Raw genomic sequence first — 25,805 nt, 5'->3', positions numbered from 1 at the left:
TAATGCACACAAATTTAAATAAAAAATATTATTTTAGAGCTAAATTAGAAATATTAAGACATCACCTTATTTAGCATCTTTCTCTTTTGTGCTTGACTTTGAATTGTTGTCCTTGACATGGAGTATATAATAATTCCCTAGCTAGCATGCCCTTGCTGCCCAGCCCTGTGGGAGGGCCTGGAGCAAGCAGGTGATTCCTGAAAGGTTTTAATAATGTATGAATAGCATTAAAGTAAATGCAGGTAAAGTTTTGACCTTTTGAATCTGTAAAATTAGAGATGCACGTATTCTGGAAGAGGTGTTGTGATTTATAGGTGCCCTGGGGGCAGGTAGAGAGCATTGTCACTGTTTGAATGTGATGTTACAACACTCTTGATTTATTATCTTGTCATAATACAGATTGCAAAGCGCTGCAGTGTGGGAATGGCACCTCACCCTGCTTCTGTCCAGCACCATAGAGCATTCAGTTGAAATGTGAGAGCTGCTGAGTGTGGCTGTTGGCAGAGTGGTCAGCTTGGAGATATCTAGGATGTAGCTGCTCCAGAGGAGGTTTGTCCCTGCAGAGAACAGATTTTATAACCAACAGCTTACATATGAATCCTGGCAAGGAAAGATGTGGGGGAAGTATGGAGACTGGCTTGACTCCCTTTCTTTGCCACCTCTCCCGGCTTATTTTTGGAGCTGGCAACACATTGCTCCAGAAGAGCAAAGGTTGTGGGCTGGTGTGTGTGTGTGCTCACGTGCTTGTTCCACCTTGTGCTGGGATTTCTTCCTGGGGACACCTGGGGTCCAGAGAAGGAAGGAAACCATGGGGCAATGCAGCCACAGAATGGGGGTTCAGCCAAATGTGATGCACCTCAGCTGTCACTGATTTAGGGCTCTGCTGTGTCCTTGCAAGGTTAGAGGGAGGTTTTCATTTTTTGTTTCCTTTTTGCTTCCATTGTTATAAAATATTTTATTGATTTATAAAAGAAGATCACAAAAATGTAGACTAAAAATAAAAGACTAAGCTACAAACTAAAGCTTCACCCTGGCAGCCTCTTTGCTGTGTGAATAAAAAAAGATTCTGCAGTGTGGCAAGCTGTACAGTAAAATCGCACTGAGAAACAGCAGTGAAAACAACTAATAAAAACTGACATAAACATGCGGTTTTAAGACTGAATTCAAACAAAGCAGAAAACAATACATACTTTTCAAGGTGGTGATTGGGAAGGGGATGGAAATATCACTGCAGGCTGTATATTTCCCTCAATTTATGTTTATATAAATCAAATTTAAGTAGTGTCTTATTGCTGACTATGGAAAAATATTTCAAATTGTAATTTTGTTGCATGTGCTTGTTCTGAATGTTTTTATTAGTTTTTAGATAATATTGAATCTCTAAGGACAGGCCTGAAGCTGAAATAATTGCAGATTTTCTGTTGCTCTGCTATTTAAAAACTTGTCAACCATTCTGGTCTCAGAGCAGAAAAGCTGGTCCAGAGAAAGCTGGACTGTGACTGCAAGGGCAACAGCAGATGTCTACAGCTTTCCACTTGTCGTCTTGTTTTTACTGCAACTAAAATGCAGAAGACCAGATTTTGTTCTCCATTTGATCTTGCATAAATGCACATGAACCCATTAGGAGAGCTCTTCCAGGCTGTTTGGAAGCACAGCATGACTTGGAGAAGCAGGAGGTTTTTGTCTTCTGACTTGGATTTTGATGAGTGAGGATTTCTTGAGAGGATATAATTTTGAAACAGTGTCGTCTAAGTAGCCAGTAGCCACATCAGTTACATTTTAAATATTAGCGACTGGTCTCCATTTGGTCTTGGATGACTTGTGGAGAGGACAGCGAGGGTTTGATCTAAATCTTGAGCCTGTGTTTGAATTGAGTTAGCAAAGGACTTGGTGTTTTCACAGAAGACTGGCATGAGCCTGAAGACTTCTAGGTGACTATTTATAAATTCATCTGTCTCCAAAATAACTTTGTACCCTTGTACGCAGTGCATCTGGCTTTAGGGGAGAGTTTAATTTAGTCTTCAGAGACTGCTAGCAAACCAGTAAATCTTTGTTATGTAGGACAGGTCACTGTTAGTCCTTAATTTGAATTTGGGCACGTCTGTGTGTTGTAGCCTTAGACCTGTGGCTGGTCCTTGCTCACTATGCAGCAGCCTTGTAGGGACTGTGAGAGGCCCCTGTCCTGCATATGCGAGGAGCACAACCACTGTGGGTGCAGGACCCGGAGGTTGTGACTGATAAACAGCTATTCCACTGTTGGCAAACCTTGACTTAGTTGCTTCCATGGGGGCGGGGGGCAGAAATAAAAATCAGTGTAAGGCAGCTCCATTACATAATGAAGGTTACCTGGAGACACAGATACTCAAAGTACCCTCTGTTCTTTTCTATTCCCAGGGACAATCAGCTTATTTTCATTTTAACAGCTTACTATCAGTTCTGACCCATTTAAAATTCACCCGCCAGTTGGATTGTATGACAGGACCTAGCTGACACAGGAGCAAAGTGAAATGTTCATATCTTCATAATGAACTGCCACGGACCGAGAGCTGAGAAGAAAAAAGGAAAAGAGTGGAGACAATAAGAGACAAGAATGGAGCTCTATGAGAAACAAAACTTTTTTTTCCACAAGGCAGTGAATAGAAGCTTTCTTACTAAAATATTGTAAGTGATTTTGCTCTACTGTCTGTTGGCAGCTTCACATCCTTGAATCATTCATTCTTTCATGAGAAACGAAGTTTGCACATTGGTGTATGTTCGTGCATAGGCCCTTTCCCTTCTCTAATAGTTGTTCTGCCAACCCACTCCCTTCCACCTCTCCCGATAAAGAGTCGAAGGCAGAGGAGGGAGGACAGGTCAGTCTGTGTGTTACCTGCTTCTGCTGGACGTGTGAATGACTCTGACCGTCAGAAGGGGAACGCTTGCTGGCCAGTGGCTGTAGTTTCAAGGAACAGGACTGTTAAACATGGCCATTTGGAGAAACTTCTGCCTTCTAAATTTTCCAGCTGCATTTGCTCTATATTTGATGTTGGCTGGGGTTTGAGGTTTTTGTTAGCTTTTTGAGGGGAGGGGTGTGTGGTTGTTTTTAGATATCTGTCCTCATTAATAATTCATTTCATAATAAACTCCCACATGCATGTGCAGGGATACTGTTAGGTGATTACCTGACCTGGGATTGAGCTGCTGTTGACTTGGCCATGGGTTTAACTATACATTCATTATTTTGCTTATATTTTTTGCCCTTAACAGCCAAAGATATGTGTGAGAAGCGAAGAGCGTCAAAGCCAGTGTGCAGTTATCTTGCCCCCCCATGCAGATGGACCCTTCCCTCTGTGTTCCTTTACCAGCTCCCTTTCCTTTCCCAGAGGCAAGTAATAGAGAGATCTGCACATAGTCTGAAAACAGAGAAGTCACCCACTGAGTAATGATATTGGGATTGAACTTCCCAATGCTGAGTGCTACAGGACAGTCATTAGAAAAAAATTATTTCTAACAATAGTAATTTGTGGTTCTTGACTTCTTTAGGCTTTCTGAGGGATTTGTTTTTCTTTATATCCATCTTCTGCTTTTAGGAAAACAAGCACTTAGTAATGGAGGGGTGAGATGAACCACATCACACAGCTTCTGCTTAACAGCTGTTCCTTGTAGCTGTCGCGTAGTAGGGGATCATGAAGATATTTTTATGCTCTTTTTATTTTTCTTTTCAGAATGAAGATTTTAATTGATTCTGTTAAGTCTTGCCTTTATTTGTCAGTTTGCAGAAAACCCTTGGTGCTTCTGTACATCAATTCCAATTGGTGCTAAAGTCAGTCACATTCTTGCTGCTGGCTTATGAGCAGAGCCAGGTTAATTTATTACACCATGTCATAGATAGCCCTGTTCGACTCCCAGTGAGTTAGAAGTGTCTTTGGTTTGTGCATGTGAAGGAACAGCATCTTCTTCCCATGGTGTGAAGCAGGATCTCTAGGAAAAATCCTTCCCTTTCCCCTCTCAAAACAACCGGAGGGGCCCATTGCCTTCAGTGAATGGCTGGTGAGCAGGGAAGTTATGGCTGAGCATAGTGCTCTCTCATGTTCCCACTTGGCTTTGATTATTGTAGTTTTTAAGGCCTGACAGAGACGTGAGGGACTCTATATTGTTTTCATATACTGACTTGCAGAGGGAACATGCAACAGAGGTGCCTCCTGCCTCCATTGTGCCTCCAGTCTGAGAATGAAGGATTTGCCAGCACAGGGAGAAGAGGTGATTCCTCTGGTTAGACTTCTTCCACGTCCCTGTATCGCACAACACTGAGCGTTTAATTATTGTGCTGCTGTGACTTCAGTGCCAGCTGCCAGTGCACACTCAGCCTCCTGGAATATGACGAGTACTCTGAAAGCAGATTTTATTTTATTCTTGCATTCAAGACAATGCTGAAGCCATTATTTTTTTTTACTTTGGTTTTAGTGCTTTAGTAACTTTATGACGGACACTAGCTAATTATTGAAGGGCAGCATGTTTTCTTGTCAGAGCTATAGAGACTTCAGATTCTATGATCTGAGGCTGTTGAACAAGCAAGTAGGAAAGTGTGCAGAACCTCGAACTGTAAATGCCTCTAATTCAGTGTGAAGGAGCTAGGAAAAACTCTAAGGAAACTAGAGGCTGTGAATTCAGGAATAAGCTGCCAGTCTTCAGCAGTTGTTTCTGCATGTACAACTGTTGAAGGGATGGCATAGGTAGGGCTATATTTAAGTCCTGCTGTGGCTTTACTGACGTTGGAGTTTCAGTGGGTGTGCATCAGGGAATTGCTCTTCATGAAACTGTGTTTTCTCTTCTGAGTTGGTCGTTGTTCAGTGCCACTGAGCTCCAGCACTCTTGCCCACTTGTGGTGGCCACTCGGGCAGTAAAGCGTTTTTGAATGCGGGTTGATCCTTGGAGCTGTTTCTAGCTGCTGCTTCTATATTCTAGGTGGCCAGAAGGTTTCAGGGAGTGTTACTTCACTTGGCAGGCCAGGAATCGCAGCAGAGCACAGCATGGCACGGAGCTGCATCTGGTTGGGAGTTACGAGCTTTCTATTTAGACTCAGTTCTGCTATAGTGTCTCATGAAACCAGGCATAAGTGAAATGATCAATCCAAGTGTGAGATGTGGCCAGACTGTATTGGCTTGGGCCAAAACGTACAACTTGATTTGAAATGGGAAGGGAGGGAGAAGGAGCAGACAATTTGTTTGAGATTGAAAGACTGAGGGAAGTTCTGAGGTTTATAACCTCAGTCAGCTGCCAGATTGATTCAAAGATGAAAAGATGGTGAAAGCTATTGGCAGGTTTTGAATATCCCACTGATCTAGATATCAAGTCTCTTGAGAGCCCTACACCTGCCTCTGGCAGGGCTTGTCCACTCAATGGGCAGCTTCTGACAGTGATGAATAGTTGGGGATGATCTTTTGGGAAGTTGGAGTTCTGTATCTCCAGGTTTTTTATTATTTTTAATTATAATGTTGCCACCAAGGAATGGGTGATTGCTCAGCAAAATTGGCCTGAAACCTCCATTCATCCCTCCTAGCTCTGGTGACCACACAAAATAAGCCAGAAACTGGAGTAACTGTGGGATTTGCAGAGGAAGGTCTGTGTGGCACAGCCGGTTCAGCACATTGTCATTAAAATTGATGACTGTTGTACTCCTCTCCCACAGTGTCACTTAACGTCCAAGTAATACTGGGCTTGTGTAGCCTGGCATGGCAGTTAGATCCCATTTTTATCTTCTCTGGAGGTGTCACTAAAATCTTAGGTTTCCATCAGATCTACCCTTACTGTCATGCTGACCACTGTGTGCTGGCACAACTGCTCTTCCTGACTCCTCACACAAGCAGCAAAGGCTTCAGAGTTTACAGAATTTGGGGAATTATAGTCTGCTTCTTTTACCGTCAAGTTGAGCATCCAGTGAGTTTTAATTGAAAAACAATTTTTCAGTCTCTGTGACATCTCTTTGACCAGAGATTTTCTGATGACTGTGTGCCATGACCCCTTGGAGTCCTCTCTGATTACCATGCTGTGGCATCTTTGGGCCAGCCAGCAACATACGTGGTAGGCTCTACAGAATTTTTCTCTGCATGTTCATATACCGTAAAATGTGAGGGGTTTTTAATGCACAGACATGAAGAGTTCTTTTGATTTTTTTGATTTTTTTTTTTTTAAATAAACTCTTCTAGGATTTAATCAATTGCTCCTAGCTGGGCAAGGAAAGGCCTAATAACAGGAGGTCGTATCCCATGTCTCCTTCTATGGAATGCTCAGTGTCTCAAGCGATTGTAGCTGCATAGAGAGGCCCGCCAGGCAAATTGTCATACTCTAACAGAGGCTCCTGTCTGGTCATACAGACTATCCAACAGTAATTTAACCTGGCAGGAGAATGAGATTTTTTACTTAAAAGCTGCACTTTATTAATCTGGTGGAAAGGACTTCACCTTAGCAAAAGGAAAGGTGGAACAAAGTGGTCAGACTCACATTGCCTTGCTTTTGGCACTCTGCAGTTGAGCTGCTTGCACTTGATACTTTAATCAGTAAATCCTCTTGTAGCCAAGCACTTGATAAAGTGGCACTGTAAGAGGAAAAATGTGTAAGAGGAAGGCGTGTGAACACTTCAGCAGCACCCAAGCAGCTATGTGAGCTGGGGACAGCGGGACTTCCGAGCTGGCTTTCGTTTGCGTGGGGGATTCGCAAAGCTGCGAGAGGGTCCAGACCTCCTGTCAGGAATATTTCAAGAGTTGCTGGAGGAATATGGAGCCTAATAATAAATTCTATTTATTCCATATATCTAACATAACAAGTAACAACTTAAATGGGTGTTGATGCTCTGGTAGCCGACTGGTTTATTTCACTTACCTTTTTATCTTTCTCATTCTTCTTGCCCCAGTGTTTGCTCTTGAGGGATCCAGTTTAGCGTGCTCCCACCAAAATGGAGGGCTTTGGGGGGTTTGTTGGTTTGGGTTTGTTTGGTTGTTTTTGTTTTTTTTTTTTTTACAGTCTGCATGACAATGGGATAGCAGGGTGAGGAAGGAGTTTGGCCAGAACTCTCCTGGGTCTCGCTGGTCATGAGAAGCTTCAGGTGATGTTACCTTCTGGTGGAAGCCTAATATTGAGGGTACTACCCGCCTCCTCCTGAAAATCTGGCTCTAACTGTTCTGGTTGTAAAGTGTTTGGGACCTTCCAGTGAAAAATGTTCTGACAGGATAAAAAAAACCTACTGTATGTTACTCAGCTTTAACAGGGAGTGCAGCTTCCAGTGTTTCCCACCCCTCCCTCATTCTCGGAATTCAGTCTTTGAGCTTGTCATGCATCTTAAAATTCTTAGTTATGTTGCCTAAGTCCTTATAGTTATACTTGCTGAAGCTATTTGCTAACTTGATTTTTCAGGCCAGTAACATAACTACTGCTGTGCTTAGTTTATCAGCATTTTTGCAAAACAGTTTGTGCATCCAGAGCACTTCTTTAGCATTCTGAGTTCTAAGATTGCCTTACACATCAGCGCCAAAGGCAAAAGAAGGTATATTTCTTTTTTTCTTCTTTTTTTTTTTTGCAGTTGTCGGAAATAAAACAATTGAAATGCACAGCTCCAGAGTTGTTTGTAACAGAGCATCTCTTGGCACACAAAGCTGCCTGGCTTTCTCACACGTAAAGTTTTGCCCCAACATGGGGACTGACTTATAGCTGATATCCAGGACAAGAAGTCAAAGAAAAAGTGATGTTTCCTAGGGAATGAGAAGCCCTTGCCTGGCACTCATGAATTACAAGGCTGAACTTTTTTATGTGTGTGTCTCCTCCTCCTTTTGTTCCATTTTGTTGCTGCCTCCAGTAACATTTTTCCTGACTATAGTACCATTGACTCCTGTGATAGTTTAATAGTTTCTGCTGTTTACATAGTTGTCATTTAAATTGTTGTGATTTAAATTTGCATGCGGAGTTGGTAAGTGCTCAGAGTTTACCGTGGTACCCCAAAGGTAATTTGTATTCTGGTCGCTGGAGTTGTCTTGGTAACACTTAGGTGACTGGAAACCATTTGCAGAGGGGAAGTTTAATTCTGATATTGCTCACCGGTCCCAATTCTGGTGGTGACAGGCTGGATGGTGTTTGGTAGTTACGCAACCTTTTAACTTTACCTTGTAGCCATAGTCTTCACAGGGTCTTACCTGTGCTGTTATTTAGAGAAAAGTTTGGAGGAATGTATGAAAATTATTGTTCCGCTCGTTCCTTAATTTCTGACATGCTGAGTTTGGGGATGCTGTCCCTCCTTCTGGAGGCAGAATTCTCACCCTTGAATCTGGCTTTTTGGTTCTAATGCTAATTTTTAGTTTCTAGAGGGTACTGATTAGCCGGAGGCTGCAGATCATTTGCTGTACTGTAGCGGTAGCCACGCAGTATTGCCAGTATGTGTGATGTAACAGACTTAAAAGATAACTAAAAAATGGTACACGTAGATTAATGTTTTTAGTGTATATTAATGCTGGGGATCCAGAAAATTACTGAAGTATTGCAAGTTTAGGACTCCATACTCTAATGGCTAGGCTTTTACAAACTCCTCTTTTGAACAGTCTAAAAACATACTGTTGACTTTCTTGCTAAAAAGTGTCTGGAATACCATTCTGGCTGCCCTGGACAGAAAGCATTGGTACTTTATCACCTACAGGGACCCAGTACAGAAGGGGCAATGCTGGAAAAGAGAGAAAACCATAATAAAACAGTTCTCTGAGACATTTTCATGGTCACTGATCTCCTATAAATCCATTTATAGCTGTTCTTACGAAAATCACAGTGAGAAAAGACTTAATCAGGAGCCAAATATTGATACAAACGCCTGTATTTCTGGGCTTCTTGTGGTAAAAAAAATACCTCCTCTGTAGTATGTTTAAATCTGGACTTAAATAATGCCAGTGCACTATTGCAATTCATCGTGGTGAAAGAGGCTTTTAGAGCTAATCTGAATTGGAGTAGCTACAGTGACTTCAGAGCAGAGAAGCCATTTCTCACACCAGCTGAGGGCATGGTGCAGGCAGGTTGGGTATTTGGAATTAGACTGAAATCTGCAGAGCCGCTTCTGCATCGTGCAAGAAATGCTTTCTCCACTTTTTGCTTTCTTTCCTATTGTGAATGAACCACAGGAGAATAAGGCCAAAATCCACTTTTGTACTGCCGGAAGAAAGCTATTTGGCTTTGATAGCGGCTTATTTTCATGGAGTTTTCTCCTTTTTATGTCTCATTAAAGATGGTTTCCATAGGTTTTACATAGGTAAGTCACTGGCCTCATGGAAAAAAAAAATAGTGAGAAAAACATAAGGGGAAAAAAAAGTAATAATCACTGGGAGGATTATGTGTGTGGATGTCTTGGGCTTATGGTACTTGATCTTTCGGCAGTGTTCATGTGGGACTCCTTAAGCAGTAAAAAGTTCACAGTTCCTTAGAACTTTGTTCCCTTTATTCTTGTAAAACACCTTTGGAAATCAGTTCAAAGACACAGTAGACTTTGTTATGCTTGTCAATCATACCTTCTAATGTATGTTTTAAGATGCTTTTTTCTTACAAAGTCAAGGGAATTGCTGATGAGCATGGCTACTTAACAATGGAGTAAAAAAAGAAAAAGTCGTTCTGAAAGTAGAGAAGATCTGTCTGTAGCTGATGTTGCTGTATGAACGACATGAGTATTGCTTATTAAGTAAGTTAAACTACGCATCCTCCAGGTTTACTTTGGGATCACCTCGTTACTGATGTTTTTCCACAAAGCACTAAAGGATGGACTGCTGCATAGGACCAAAGGCAAGCTGCTCCATCCGCCTAGCCTGGTTGCATTTGGCTGGAAGGGGCTTGGTTTCTTACATCAGGGAAAACTCTATTCATCAACATCTCCTTGCACAAAGGGGGAGGGTTGTTTATGTTTAGAGGCAGCAGGCAAATTGGTTTCTCTTTGTTTTGGTCTTCCTGCGCTATTGCTTTGCAACTCCTCCATCTCCAGCGAAAGACTTGCGGTTCCTTTGTTGCCTCCTGCTCATTTCCATGGCAGCCGATCCTGCCGTGGCAGGCCCAGGCCGAATGGCACTGCGTGGACAAGCCGCGGGGAAGGAAAAGGCTGAGTGTGGGAGCAAAGGAAAGCAAGACCAAGAATGGAGCCTGTCGCTCGGACTGACTGTAGGTAATTGCATAAATTCCATCAAGTGCATCCCATGGTTTCAAGCCCCTGGAAGCTGTAAATAATGTGTGTTAATTAATGGGTTGCCAGGAGCTTTAAAGGAAATCCAATTGGACCGAGGGCTGCAGAATTCAGCAGCTGTAGTGGCTGGAGCATACATGCGGTTTGACTAACTGCTGGTTGTTCATTTTATTTTTAATTAAATGACTTACAGAGCTGAAAGCTCCTGCCATCCTCACCTGGGTACCATTGAAATCCATGAGGTACGGAGCTGGGGAATTGGGCAGAACTGGTTGACAATAATAGCACAGGAGACTTTGTCTGAAGGCTGTGCAGGGCTGTTACTTCAAAGTTGTACAAATCACAGCGTTTCCTATATTGTATTTCTTTGTGTGATCCTTGTGGTTTGGGTTTTACATTTTCTGCGCATCCAGTGCGATTGGTGGTAGACAAAGCTGAGCTTTAGGTCTGGCAGGTGAGAAGCATCAGAGGAGCAGTGGCTCTTTGCAAATCTATAAAATACTTTGGAGTGATGCGTCCTGTAGCTGCACTGTATGAGTGATTCATATAGCATTTGGTAATTAATTTGGCTGCAGAAAAGAGCAAAATTAACAGTGTAAGGGCCACAGAAGGTGTGTTTTTAATGCCTTTCCCTGTCAGCATCTCCCAGCACAACCAGGGGTAGAGACTGTTTGTCTCTCTCTGCCTCAATTTCCGTCCGTGTGCAGTGAGGTTAATGGCACTACTCTGTGGCGTGGGGATGCGGTGGAGAGGAGGTGTCTGAAAGATGGGAGCTATGACAGTAGAAGTGGCAGCACACAGGTATCTCAGACGGGTACATGAAAGGGTAATGCTGATCCTTGGTATGGTCTGGCTTACCGACAATCTGCCTGCTGCTCCCTCGTGACCTTAGTTCACAGCAACTCGAGAGTAAGGGGAAATGTGCCCACTAAAAATGTTGACATGGTTCCACCATCTGCTTCTACTGTATTAACTTTCCTGACTAATTGCATGTGTGATGCTGTGCCACATGGTAGCTTTGTCCTTTACATCAAAAGACAAAGCCTCTTTGTGTTTCCTATGGACCTTTGAACCACACTTGCCATTGAAGGCCCTGTCAGTGTGACACAGTAGCTGTTGATGTCTTCTTGCCTTGATGATTAGAGAGTTCAGCATAAGTAAGCTTGGTCATACTTGTTAATAGGTTAAAGGGTATTGTTGCATGCATCATAATTTCCATGTTGTGCCTATTCATTTCCCATCCCCAGGGTACTAGTATTTAATATTGCAATACACAAAAGCATTTGACAATACATGATGATGGGTGAAGAGGTTTGTGCTTGAATGGAGGAACTGCGTGACCGATGCCTAACTCTTAACCTGACCACTTCACTTAATGTAATGCAAGAGCCCATCCGCTCATGCTTCCTGGCAGAATATTAATAGACGTTTGTTTGGCACTGTTCCGCTGTAACAGACTTGGATCAGAGGATGAACCTGCTGTTCAGTCTGAAATGATGCTGGCTTTGGAGACGTTTTTGAAAATGCTTTTGTGTGCAATCCCTTACAATTCCCAGAGCTTTCATTCAGTGGTCTTAAAAAGTAAGACTCCTGGCAAATTAGTCATTGGACGCGATGAATGTCTTCTTCACAGGGCAGCTAACAGAGCTGTAGAAAAGATACCTTTACAGGTAGATACACAGGGACATCTGTGGCACTGGTCTGTCTAAAGATCATTAAGAACCAGGGTCTAATATTTTTTTTTTATCGTCTTGGACGTTCCTGATGTGTTGCTACCCAGTTAATTCAATGCAGGTTCCTATACCATACATATTGGTATGACATAAGAATGCTTTTCAGCAATGTTTATTACGGCACAGGGATTTTCTGTGTATATTTTTTCTTCTGTGGCATACCAATTATTACTTCCCATTTTCCATTTCCATTTTTGGTGTCTGAAGCAGTGAAAGAATTCAGGACAATGAATGCATGGTCAGACAGGGGAACTTTTCTTAATAATCCTAGAAATAAATTTTTACTCCAAAAAGTGCCATAATTCTGCTAAAAACAAAGCAAATGGAAAAAGAGGCTAAAGCTGAAAACACTGGATTAAGTCTTTAGAAAAATCCCTGCTCCTTTCATTGCTATTGACTCTTCATTCTTCCAAGACTGTGCAATGGGTATTTTAGTTGTAGTATTTTAGCCTCCCAGAAAAGTAAACCATGGCATGTGGGGTTTTTTAACCGTATAGAACATTTCTTGCATTTTTTTGCCCTACAACTTACTAATCAAATTAGGAACAGGAGAAAAAGAGCAAACATTGATCCAGTATTAAGCAACTGGACCATGTATAAAAGTGACATCAAATGTGCTGTTGCTTTTCTGAAAATAATAAATAAATGCAGCAGAACCAAGCAAAGTAACAGCTTCACTTCCCCTGCTGTTGGCTGCTGAACAGAATGCTCAGGTGTGTTACTACACATGTAATTCCCTCATCGGGAGCACAGACCCATGTCGCCTTTCCCCACTGGCCACCCACACGGATTTGTGCGCAGAACCGGCAATACCTTCTCGGTTATCCCAGATCTGTTACGCTTCTCTTGTCCCCTCTCCCTGTTTCCTACCAACAGAAGGTATCCTTTTGCCACTGAGAGGACTGAGTTTTCAAGTATGTGATTTAGGTCATTGATCCTGACCCTTGAAGAGCCTTTGTTTTTTTTCCTGTTTTTTCCTTTCTTTGTTTTGTTAGGGATTGAGAGTTTTGCATTGAGTTCTGCTGGGTTTCCAGTGTGTCATTAGATTTGGGTAATTTATATTACAGGTCAGAGATACCTGGGCTGTTGGCAACTAACACATTTTTGGGAATGTATAATGCTTGTTCATAGCAATGTCATGTGTGTGTGTTTTACCGTGCTTACAAACACAGAGCTTGCAGGTGTAAATATCAGGTTACTGTTTTTCCACAGAGTTGTAGTAGCAGTATGCAGCCTGGACCCATGCCAAGTTCTGCAAAACAGGGCTTAAATGGTATATATTTCTCTTCTGGCTGTTTCAAGGCTGAGTTGCAGAGGAAGTGATTTTGCCTGCAATTTTTGGGACTCCCAGTGTGTAATCACACTGCTCTGCTTTCGGTGGCAAAGGTGACTGGTGAAATTGCTGCTGCTTCCCGGCAGATGTGTTTTATACTTTCACAGCCCATGTTGACCGAGTGACCCGGGCTGCGAAATGCACCCGCAGCTGTGCGAGGGCAGGCTCTAGCAGTGAAGTGGCAAACGTGCAGCCAGGGGTTGAGGATTGCCAGAAATGCCTCATGCTGGTTTTAACCCCAAACACAGCATATATCATGCATCTACAGCTGGAGCATAACGAGATTGTCGTAACTGGGTGTCTGCAGAGTTTGGGACTTCTGGATTTAGCTCCCGCATGCAAATCTGAGTTTCAGCAAACTTGGCATGAAATTCTGCTGAAGGTGCCATGTTTTGCTTTGGTGTACTTCAACCTTACAAGTATGTATACTAAATTCAGGCAATGAGAACTTAAATGTTGTATCCAAGCTGTGAAAGGCAACTTCTGCAACATGGTGTCTCCCCTGTGAACTCCAGTGTTGTACTGTTTCAATGCAACAGCATTAAGTCAGGCAAGAAATAATAGCCCTTCAGGCTTTGGGGATGTTCTTTGCCATCCTCCCCACTGGTGTTGGGAGATTTTGTTACCACCACCTATGAAAAAAGAATAATACTTAAAAACCTCAAATAGACCAGAAATCTTAAGTAGTAACTATATAGGGAGGGCCTCGTTTTTCTTGTATCCTTCTCGGCATCGCTTAGTGAAAGCATCTGCGTTCACGTGTCTTAGTCTGCTCCTTTCTCGTCTTTTTTGAATAACTGAAGGCAAATTCAGCCTTAAAGTATGGCAGTTCTGTTTCCCTGGTGCCTGACGAGCTATAGGCATGTTTGTAGGTGGGAACCAAAATTGCTCCATGAACTTGAATAAACAACTTCTGTTTTTCTGCCTTAATATAGTTGCTTGCAGAAATGGCCTTCATTGTGTTTTGTCCTCAGGAAGCCTGGCTTTTTTCATCAGGGGTTTGATCGTTTAACCTCTCTATGGAGAGGTATAACAATTAATAATTTGGGGATATCAAGAGTTTTCAAACTCCAGGGACTGCAGCACAGTATCAGCCTGGCTGAAGAGTCCAATGCTTGTGATCACTCCCAAGTTTCAGAGCCTGGGGAGATTTTCACTCTTCTCATGTTCCTGCCCAGGAACACTTTCATATCTCTGTGACCGTCCTGTTGAACAGCAGTGTTTATTGGTGCCTCCTTGAAGCGTATAACTCTGACTTAGGCAAGGGTTATAAAACCTACATTGAAAACAGACATCATAGGGTGTCATAAAAACATCTGCGTCCAATTTTGCACAGAGACCACTGAAGCCAATAATTATTCATGGACTTTGGTTGTATTTCATTGGGGTAGAATATGGCCCCTAGTGTTTAATTCCCAGAAATAGACAGAAAAATGTCAAGTGCCTCTTGGGGAATTTGCAGATGTCTTTCATTGTGAAATAACACACATATAGGTGCCACCCGAGAGCTTGTGTCTTGCAAGAATGTCTTGCTGCTTGTTAAAAGAAAGCAAAACAAAACCCAGAACAGGCGGGCAAAGCTGGCGATTCTGTCAGCAAAAGTCAGTGCGGATGAGCTTTAGTCAAAGAAATATTTAGAAACAAACTGGAAACTCGGAGCATACCAAATCCTTTGAAGGGGTCGTGACTGCAGCAATATGGAGTTCTGGAAACACGTTCAACTTCCACGGCAGAGTGATGGCTGCTCTTTTCTGTAAAGAGGAAATTTTGACTTGAGCTTAAGATACCTCACTAGCAGATGTGGCTGAAAGATGTGGGTCAGTTCCTTGCCTATGCCACAGATTTGTTGTGTGTCTTTTGGCATGTCATTTGATGTCTCTGTGTCCATGTAACTGTAACTGAGAACATGCATGACTTACGCATTTCAAGTCCTCAGATCTCTTAAGTAAGAGGAGGAAGCTTTCTGATAGTCCTTTTGTACAGTTCTTTTGTACTCATATAATCTTTACTGTAATAAAAATTACATTTTCTGAAGCCTGACCCTGTCTGTACACTTGCCAGCCTGCTTGTCACTGTTGCCGCTGTATGAGAATGGGCGTCAGTGAGATTTTGTCGGTGGCCGTGTTTTGACACTGAATGGCGGGAACTTTTTTGCACCTGCCAGCTTGCCACATTGCAGTGAGACTGATCGGTTGCATCCAGAGGTGACTGCAGGCTGGACAGGGTTGTCAGCCTATTTCTGAGCAAAGCTGGGGGTGTATTTAAGATGCTGGTAGAAAAATCTGTCCCTTCCTCCCCCTTCCTCTGCAGAAGGACACGATTTTCCCATTTACAAGTAGAATGGGTGGGAGGTTGGTTGGTTTCCTTGTGGGTTTGGGGGGGGAGTTGTTTATTTTTTTAAACTCCACAGACTTGAATACTGAGGTGATATGGGTTCCTGGAGAATAGCAATGAGAAAATTGTCACAAAACCTGTTTTTTGCACAGCTTAAAAGTTCACTGATGCTTCACGAGTCGATCTTAAAAAAACCTGAGAAAGCTAAAGGAAAAATGGAGGGAGCAGATGCTGGATGGAATCTTGCTGGAAGCAGTGTGGAGCACGTTCCCCTGAAGCGAGGCAGTGCTCGAGCTCTCTGCCCAGGCTGTTCCCAGCTGCGAAGCTCCCCAAGACAAAGCCCCAGAGCCCTGCCAAAGCCTTCAAACTCCAAAGGAGAACTTGTCTTGAATACCCAAGTAGTATTACAGACCAGAAATTACAGACTTCTAATGCCCTTGAAGGCGCACGCCAGTCCAAGTGGTCATTTTGTCCTTGGATTCTCTTTTGGGATTCCTGCTTTTACTACTGGTGAAGCATCATCTGTAGGGATAAATAAGCATTCATTAGACCAACTTGTATGTTTGGAAAAAACCAGAGCAGCTGTTGAGCATACAGCCCCTTCTTGAAGCCTGAAATGGCAGCAGCAACCTGAGGACAGGTTGGGGGAAAATTTTGTTGAGTTTTGCCTTAATTACATGAGTAAATTTAGCAATGAAGGCATTTATTTGCTAGTTGAAGTCACTTTAATTTCGTACATGAAAACAAAATGCTGTTTCAGCGTTCTGTGTTTTCCATAGCTTCCCATAGCTTGCAATTAGGTGCTGCCATTTTCCTCATATTAAACTCAGCGTTAAACATGAAAATATATTCAAATAATTCTATATAGGGGGCTTACACATATCACCATTTAAAATGCACAAAGGTGGATACCTTTGATACTACTGAAAATCACAGGTTTTTTTCTCCTTTTAATTTAATTGATTTGATTGATCAGAGAGCCTAGTTTAGGCTCAGCAGCTGCATGTTTATGTTTTGGTTACTGTAATAGCAGCTTCAAGCACCCCGAACCCTCTGACGAGGCTTCTGTCAGTCAGGCATTGTTTGCTGGGGCCGGTTCAGGGGGTCCTGGGGAGAAGTTTCTTTAAAATGTATTTCTGGTGGAGTATCAAAGGGACTGTGGTCTGTGTCTGAGCATCAACTGTTTGAGGTGATCTGATTAATCTTGCTTTATAAATGTAATTGCCTGCTGAGATGGCAGCATCACAAAAAGTGGCCAGATTCAGAGAGTGGTTAAATATTCCCTTTCATTACTTCAAGGTGTCCTTAGTTATCCGAAACTTAGAAGGACTCAACAGTCCACACACACTAAGGTTTCCTGACATTTCAACTCTATGATCTTAGCTGTTGCCATTTTATAGCTGCAAAGCACCACGTTCCTGGGATTGCCCGTGCTGAGGATTTGGCAGTGAGGGGCTGCCGGCAGCCAACCCTGTAGCCCTGGCAGAGGTGCTGCCGGTGGGGTCGGGCTCCCAACACATGGTCCTTGGGTGCCTAAAGCTGGGGCAGCTGGGCATGGCCAGGGACAGAGCACTGTTTGCCTGCCCGTTGTGACCAGGAAACCACGCCAGGATGGATTGTCTTACGCTCCCTGTTACACTTCCTCCGCGTTACTTAACAGCAGAAATTGAGAGTACTTGGGCTGCAGTATTGTCAGATGGAGGTTAGGATTTTCAAATCTCCTTAAGACGTCTAAGTCATTCTTTGGGTATATGACCTGACCAAAGGTTATATGCTATATAATAGAGCAGGGACGCTGACAAAGTACGTGGTTAGGGCTCAGTCTCCCGCTCCAACAGTTTCCTGAGTTTTGGAGTACGTATTAAGTTTGCAATGAGCTTAACTTCAAATTTTAAAAAATTAAAAATTAATTTGCTTTCTTGTATCGCTGGGAATTTTTGTTTGGGAGTGGCATCTGCAATGTCCTCGTGGCTGTGTTTGCCATCAGGAGTTGACTGAGGCTACAAACTGAAGATGTCTGTTTGCTGTCAAGTTTTGTATAGCCCAGAATCTCTCTCAAGAGGTGAATAATGAGCCCAGCCCCTTCCTTTCTCTTGGTGAGCCGAAAACCTCATTGGGCCAAGCAGATGATTCAGCTAGGGTGTATTTTGCTCACTGTGAGACTGGATTAATTGAGGTCTTTAGGAAGTGCAGAGTGAGCCATAATGATGATGTATTTTGTTCTGGGAAGAGCTAGTTTGTGTCCTGTGTTATACTTCAAGCTGCTGTTGGCACTTCTCAGGGCTGAGTGATGGCGATGGTCTGTGTTAAGCTCCTGAACTTGTGTGATGCTGCTTTTCTTCTTCTCTTATGGAGTCTTGTCAGCGGCTCTGATAAGCCACTGATCAAAGTTGCCATTGAAGTTTCCCAGCATGAAATGAAACCCTGTTTTATGAATTTCAATTTCTTTTTCTGGCCTACCATCATCTTCCCATTCTCACATTCTACATGGTTGTGCCATTTTACTGCTGCAGAAGGATCACAGCAAAACTTTTGTTGTATAGCCTTTTATTTTATTTCATTTTATTTTTACAGCAGCTTGGGTGCAACTAGTTTCCATAAGAAGGCTGAATACTGGCTGCAAATGAGAACCGACGCACAGTTTGACGGGAGGTCTAGTGATGATTCAGAAGTTAAAGTAGGAACAGAATCTGTGTAAAGGAATGAGGGTAGTGGAACAAATTAAACCAGTTTTCAATGGGTTTGGTGTCTGGGGTTTTTGCTCATTTGCTTTTTAATCCCTGATTGCCGCCTTCCCTCTGCAATAAACCTACCCTGGGCATGAGGTACAGAAGCTGCGTAGTGCTGGCTGGCTGGCAGCACACGCTGCAGACCAGCCCAACAGCCACTTGCTGCCCTCATCTCCCTCTGCAGAGCTGTAATTTTGATTATTCTCTATTCAGCTACCAATTTTATGAAACTTGTACGGGTAGACTTATTTTTCACATCTTTCCTTCCTTTCAGAATTGGTGGAAATTGCCCAACAGTTACTGAGGGGGGGAAAGACAGGGAGAGAGCAGAGTCTGTGGTGTCTCCATGGATTAATGCTCAAGGATGCTCCCATCAGCCTGGTTTTCTGTTTGGATACCCAACCTAGAATTTGAACAAAACCCTTAATCTAAAAATCCTGTGTTTAGAGTCTGTTATTACTACATAGGGGTTCATTCTCTTAGGGGAAAAAAGTAGATCTTTGATGTATTAAGTGTCCTTTACAGGCAAGTTGTAATCAGAAAACGTGCTTTCGTATGTGCTTTTACATCACCGCTGCTGTTGAACAACTACAGCTTTTCTCACAGAACTCTTGATGATAAGAGAGGAAATATGTTTGCTCTGCTCTTCAGGTGCGTTGGTTTGGGAAAATTAGGAGTAGCAAGAAATGAAGCTGTTGTAGTGTGGTGTATTGCTTAGTATTAGAGATGTGCAAAACAGCAATAAGCAAGAGGCATAAACTGGAAATTGAATCACAGAGGGCCTGGTATCTTATAAAAAGTAACTGTAAAGATGGTCCTGCCCCATAAAGCCTCTAGAACTTGAAGCAAAAGTTAAGTGAGGTTAAATGAAGTGACTGAGGGCTTTAGGGGGAGGTGGGAGGATGTTGGGTTTTGTTAGAGGAAGAAAGAATAAATCCTGGACCTTTCAGTTAGATTCATATACCTGTTTGGCTTTAGGGTCAAGGATTTGATCTTTCGGAGAGAGGTATTTTTGGAAGGTAGAAGTCACATTTAGATCATCCAGTCCCTGCTCCTAGCCAGCACAAGAGTTGTTCCCTTCAGTATATATTTATTTCTGCCAGTCTAGTTATACATGTCCCCAATGATTGCTTTTTTTTATGAATTCCCTCTATAAATGTTCATATTCTAAACCAGTCTCCCTGGGTTCTCTGCTTTTTATTTGCTGCAGGGATGAACCCTGAATCCATACTTGCAGTTCAGGATACGAGATATGAGTAATGGAAAGGAAAAGGATGTTTTGCAAAATGAGGGACCCTGTTGGTTTGATGCAGTTTAGTTTAAAACTCAGTGTGTCAGGGTATTTTTCTGTCATGGCTGGATAAAGATGAAACCTTTGTTTTCCCTCTTGCCATTCTTCCTGGGAGAAGAGAAGCAGGAATGACTTCCTTTGACCAAACCTTCTTTTGGAAAGCTGCCCAAGCCATCCGTGGGGGCTGAGCCCCATGGTCGCACAGGCGCCGACTCCCACTCTGGAGTTTCTGACATATCTGTCCAGCTGCAGATGTGAGAAAGGAAAAGCAGGTAGCAAAGGCAAATCAAGGAAGAGTCAAAAGAAAGGCAGTCACTTTGGTGTCACTCCCTGCATCCGAGCAGGGGAGAAGATGAAAGGCTCTGTGTACGCTTCAGTAGCCTTCTCTTTTCTTGTTCCAGGTATCGGTTTGCCCCCCGAGGAGCAGAGGCGCAGGGATGCTGTGACTACTTACTCTTGTTTGTTTATGTTCATTTTGAAGAGACGTGAGCAGAGCTGCCTGGGCTGCTCACGGCAAAGGAAATGGATCTCAGGGGAACAATTAATTTTGCTTGGCTATTTCTGAGCCAGGTGAAACCATAAAAATGAACCTGTGTCCTCCCCATTGTCTAAAAGGGATGTATTTATTTATTTTACATTTTAATGCACCACTGACAATTTATGGTGTGAGTCTCAATGAATTTTTAATAGAGAATTGATAGAAGAAAGGTGTATAACATGGGAGATTAATAGAAAAGGTTTTCTGTTTTGAAAAAGAAAAAGGAAGAAAAAGACAGCTGATATTTTAATTAACTGCTCCCTGCCTGTGTTGTGATCCCAGAGACATGACGATTGAGTGCCAGAAGGTGAATCTGGTTGGAAATAAAGTGATTCCAGTCTTGCGTTAGAGGTGAGAAATGAGACAGTGCTTTAGTATTCTCGCAGTTTGAATAATCTGGGTTGCTGTTTGTAGCACAAAGCAGAGTTTATTAGAATTAAGACAGTCTGCAGAGCCGTGATCCAATGTGTTGGAGAGTACTAGTAGTGAAAGGTAATAACAAATAAAATATCGTGTATAAAATGTAAATAATAAAAAGCAGAAACAGTAAACACAAAGAAATAGTAGAAGTAAATATAAAAATCACAGAAAGGTTTGAGCTCCCCCTCCCTTAATCCGGCTCCTTTAAGAGATTAGACAGCTTAGGTTCAAACAAAGGACCAAATGCATTTGTATCCTGCTGATTTATCTGGCACCGGACTGTTGGACCTTTGGGTGCGCGTGCAGACAGGGATGACACTTTTCAGTTAGGCCGCTGCTGATGAGGGGTTGTGCCCAGCTTCATTTTGCGAAGAGGAGCTCCACTCGGGGAGCACATTAACACCTTCCAAGTGATGCCCCGGGACTGTCAGTAATGTTTTTCTCCCCCTTTTGTGAATCCTGGCAAGCTATTAATTGTGCTGCCGAAGAGCAGCGTCAGGGGAACAAAGCAATCAGTGCCACCATCTGCTGTGAGCAGGTTGGCCATGTTGAAGGGAATGCCTGTTACGCTCCTTTCTGTGGCTGACCCCCTCGCTCGCGCTTGCATCCACATGTCCCGGAAATAACAGTCATCAGAGTGTTAGGCTGATGGAAAAAGGGGAGGTTTATTTTGAGGTGGAAAAGTAGTTGTGTTGCTGTCCAGATCTCTAGAAAATGAGTCAAAGGATAGTTTTCCTATGGAAGGGAAGATATTATGACATTGAGAGAGATAGTATAAAACTAATACCTTTTAAAAATTAAGTTTCTTTATGTCTCCAGTATTATACTAGTCTCTGCTTTCTGGATGAAGATGTGATTGTTTCATTTGTAGATGCCGTAATCTTCCCCAACAGCAGGTACCAACGTTTTACCCAGTCAGCTTCACAGCAAGCAGGGGAGTGCTCCGACTTTGCTTATGCATGCATATCCCATCTGTATCTGGTCAGAGTTTCTGACCAGCAGATTAATTAAATCAAATTTACATTAAATAAATCAGAAGTGGTGCTCGATAGCCAGTTTCACAAGTTTTGGTTTTCAAACCGGAGGTGTTCAGGAGAAGGTTTGTTACCTCTGATAATGGATGTGCAATGTCTTTGGAAGATCAGACTGGATTCTTAGTATTGCTGGTCTCTTGTAAAACTCTTGGTCCATATGGGGTTGGGGTTTTTTCCTGTATTAGTTCCTAATATCTGGTTCTGAATGACTGAAGAGAAAATTGTCCTTTTTTTTTCTTTTTTTTTTTTCCCCAGAATCTGGCTCATTTAGCAACAGAAAGGGAGTAAATGTATGTTCTCTTTATGAAGTGCATCCTGAGAGACTGTACAGCTGCTTAGTGATGCTTTGCAGTGTTTTCCTGCTGGATGCCTGTTCAGGGAAGCTATGTGTTTTGCGTATTAGAACATGAATGCTTGATTTCTGCCATGTAGACCTCTCCAGCACCTCACACAGGAATGCTCCTTGTTTTCTGTGTGGGCACATGACCTATATTTAACATGGCTCCTTCCCTGACTGCAGCTCATGTAAGAATAAAAGCAAGGAAAATAAAAGATCAAACCCTGGAGGCTTATTTGTGTAATGCTTTGAAAATGTTTGCTGGAAGAAATATTGATGTAGCGATGATGTGTGCACATGACTTATATCAGGGAATAGCTATCAAGCTCCAACGTCACTGCGAGGGCAGCTAAGCAGTGGAACAGATTGCCCAGGGAGGTTGCATTTGTCTCCATCTTGAGGGGTTTTAAGACCAGACAGGATAAAACCCAGAGTAACCTGGTCTGACCTCAGAGCTGACCCTCTCTTGAGCAGGAGGTTGGACTTGGTGACCTCTTCAGGTCCTTTACTACCTGAATTTTCCTGTGATCCTATTAGGTTGTGAGCAGCTTTGCAGGGGGAAGAAACAAATCTTCTCCCCGCCACCACTTCCTTTGTAAATTGATTGCTAACAAAGGTTAGATACCAGTCAGCTACAGAGACTTGCGCTTCAAGGGTGGTAACACTGAGACTGAGCCATTGCTCATGACTCTCACAGCATGGCTGTTCAGTCCAGTTCCTAGCAGAAAAGCCACTGAAGTCACCATTGCAAAAGCGGTGAGTGGCTGGTGATCACATTGACAAAGAGGCCAGGGACCGAAAGGGCCAGGAATCTATAGATTACTTTCTGCTGCAGTGGGAAGATGCTGATTTGTATTACAGAGCACTGGTTATGTTGCACCACCAACACAGAGGAATAGGCCAATTAATTGCTTGAGTTCATGTCTTGCATCTTTTTCAAGCCCTAGATTAATGCAAGCAAAGCAAATTGTGCAGAGTGGTTGACATTTAATGAAATGGATTTTAGTGTTTGGAGGAGTGCTTTATGATCATCTACTATGGTGACAGATGTACTAAAAAAGCCATGAATAGATTGCATAGATAAAAACATTATTACTTAGATTATAGTACTCCAAAGGTGAGACTTGTTTGTCTTACTGCTCTGTGAATCATGCAGCATGCTTTCAGTTCCATGTAAGCAGCAGCTTTTTGTAGTAAAAGCATTAAAAAATTATTTTGAAAATGAATATCCCTGTTTTTTGAATATCTGGAAAAAGACATAAAAGAGTGGATCCATGTTAAATAGTGGAGGGATAAGAGTTCTAGAGAGAAGAAATACCCATCTTTGATACCTGTTTGCCTCTGTCATGAAGGAGCAATGTTGAATGTGAAATTAATTCTCTCAATACAGGGCAATCAGTATCAACCTTAGTGGGACTGGGTGCAATGGAGGTCTTCTGTGCTGCTTATATTCATGCCCAGTACTTTTTTTTTTCTTGCAGCAAAGAAAACTTGTGCTGAGTCGGATTTCACTTGTGACAACGGCCACTGCATCCCAGCCAGATGGAAATGTGATGGTGAAGAAGAATGTCCTGATGGGTCAGATGAATCAGAAGCAGCGTGCAGTGAGTAGCACAGAAAAGTGCTGTTTCTCAGTACATTTTGTCTTATCAAAGCATAGAGAAATTGGAGGTGGTGTTCCCAACACTTGCAGGATGATCTGTCAACTTTTGCTTCTGTTAGAACAGAAATTAAAGACACAAAAGATTCAGGTCATTCAAATCAGATGGTTTCCAAACTTTCAAAAGTACCAGTTTTCCAGACTATGATACAGGCAGCACTATCTAGTCTGTATTTCTGTCTGTAACGTAATTGAAAACATCTCTAGCGCTGTTACAGTTTATCTAGTTGTAGGGCTCATGATCAGCAGTGCACGAAGATTCACGCTCACGTGGGATCAGGCCTTTTGGAAACTCAGATTTGCAGTGTTTTGCATGATAGCGTATTAGGATTAATCATCACTGCAGACAGCGCTTCTGTCATTACAGAGGAACTTTGCAATGTTAGAGCATTGCTCAGATTTTTTTTTTGTCTCTGAGAACAAATGAAGAAAAAAGTAGCAGATGAAAGATGAGCAATGTAAAATAACTAAAGCTGAGAGTAAGTATGACAGATGTTAACTGCAGGTAACACCTTTTAAAAACCCATTGATTCAGTCAGTACAAGGACATGCTTGATTTTTGTGTAGTGCATTTTATCTTGTTCTTTTGACTCTCTGAGGATGTCCATTCGTGCTCTATTGTTCTAGAATTGTGAAAGGTTGTCTGATGTTGAGTTGAAGGGAATCCTGGGGATATTTTAATGAAAATGTTAACTAATATATAGACTTCTATTTGTGTGCTTACTTATGTCTACAGATTTGCTCTTGGACAGACCAAGAAACTAGTACAAGCCATTCTATTGAATTTCCAGTCATGTACTTCTCAAACATATCCCCATGAGTCAGAAGCGGTTTTAGAGGAAGTATTTTATCGGATTTTATCAGAACGGAGCACTTGGAGGACTTCAAAATTAACAATACTTTTATTTTTAAGCTAGTACCAGTCCTACTTTTCTCCCTAATTAAGAAAGATGAATGCGCTTCTCCTGCATAAAATAAATGGAATCATTTTTGCAGCCATATACAGGCTGCAGAAAAAATTACTTCAGTAACTACATTAACATATTTATGTACTGTATGTGTTGGTCTCTCACCCTGCATCCTCCTTAGTTAAAAGCTATCTTATTAATGCTACTTCCCCTACCTGATTGTCTGGAGGGGGGCTGAATAACTAAGCAGCTCCATTCCCTGTAGTCTCGGTCTGTAAATCTCTTGTCAGAGGCCATAGCATGGACTGTGTATAGGTCATGCAGTGCTAAGATCCCTGACGATTTCTCTTAATCATCTTCCGTTCCTTTTCTAGCCATTTCACTTTCCATTTTTCCCCCCACTTATTTCATCCTCTGGGGAAATCAGCCCTAAAACTTAAGTATCACAAAAGATACTTGACCTAAGCCTCTGATTGTTACAGTACAGGACTGCCGTCTTGAGTGGAAAGTAATTTGTTCAGGTTTGTGTGATTTTTATTTCTTTATTTCCTGCTTGAAACCTTCTAAGAGACTGAAGTCTGCATTTCTGTGTGGTGGTTCTGTTCAGAAAAATAGATTGCCCTTGAAACATCTCCCTGCTGCTAATGGGACTGGGCCAGTGTCACCTCGACATAGGAAGAAGGTTGTTCCCATTCTGTAGTACGTGCCTAACAGATGAATTGGGAATTCCTAGTGAAAGTAGCAGTACCTATATGGACCAATTCTTAATTTGTCCTTTTAAATACAAGGGCTTTGAAAGCAGCTCAAAGACTGTGGCATAACTGTACCATATTTTATTTGGTTATAGCTGTCTCGAGCAAATTTACCACGCTTTGCCTTAGCATAAGATATTTAGGCTTTGTTATGAGTTTTAGCCAAAATAGATCAATTTTTATGTGGCGGATGCATGAACTTTTGTCTTGATGTTCATGGGATACTTGATACAAGCCTATGTCTGACTTGTGGATAGCTCACAAGAGAAGCCAGTGTTTCTCTCTGTACCAATTAAAAGCTTGCCTTCAAATCTTAAAAATGTCTGCAGCTAGAATTTTGGAACTTTACTTGTTTTATAGGATTATTTAGATCTGAAGTTCACACTTAATCAGATAAAGTAGTTTTAATCTTACGACGGTTGATAGCTATAGGCTTTAATTTGCACAGTAAGGACATTCTTTTCAGATTTTTCTGTATCTTTGTCAAAGTATGTGTCATCTCAAAGGCTGATCCGATCTGCTCGGTGAGGGAACAGAATCAACCTGGTAATTCATAAGCACG

General features: G+C 42.3%; 1 protein-coding gene across 1 annotated transcript in view; it reads left to right on the top strand.

The window, feature by feature from the left end:
• LRP8 (LDL receptor related protein 8) overlaps window positions 1-25,805 on the top strand; it is a 197,408-nt gene that overhangs the window by 97,691 nt on the left and 73,912 nt on the right. The window contains exon 3 of the mRNA XM_059821665.1: window positions 23,405-23,527. Coding sequence (XP_059677648.1) covers window positions 23,405-23,527 — 123 coding nt within the window. The remainder of the gene's footprint in view (window positions 1-23,404; window positions 23,528-25,805) is intronic.

The sequence above is a fragment of the Gavia stellata genome, chromosome 10 (genome assembly GCF_030936135.1).
Source record: "Gavia stellata isolate bGavSte3 chromosome 10, bGavSte3.hap2, whole genome shotgun sequence".
NCBI classification, from domain to species: Eukaryota; Metazoa; Chordata; class Aves; order Gaviiformes; family Gaviidae; genus Gavia; species Gavia stellata.
This window is presented reverse-complemented; position numbering and strand designations above follow the sequence as displayed.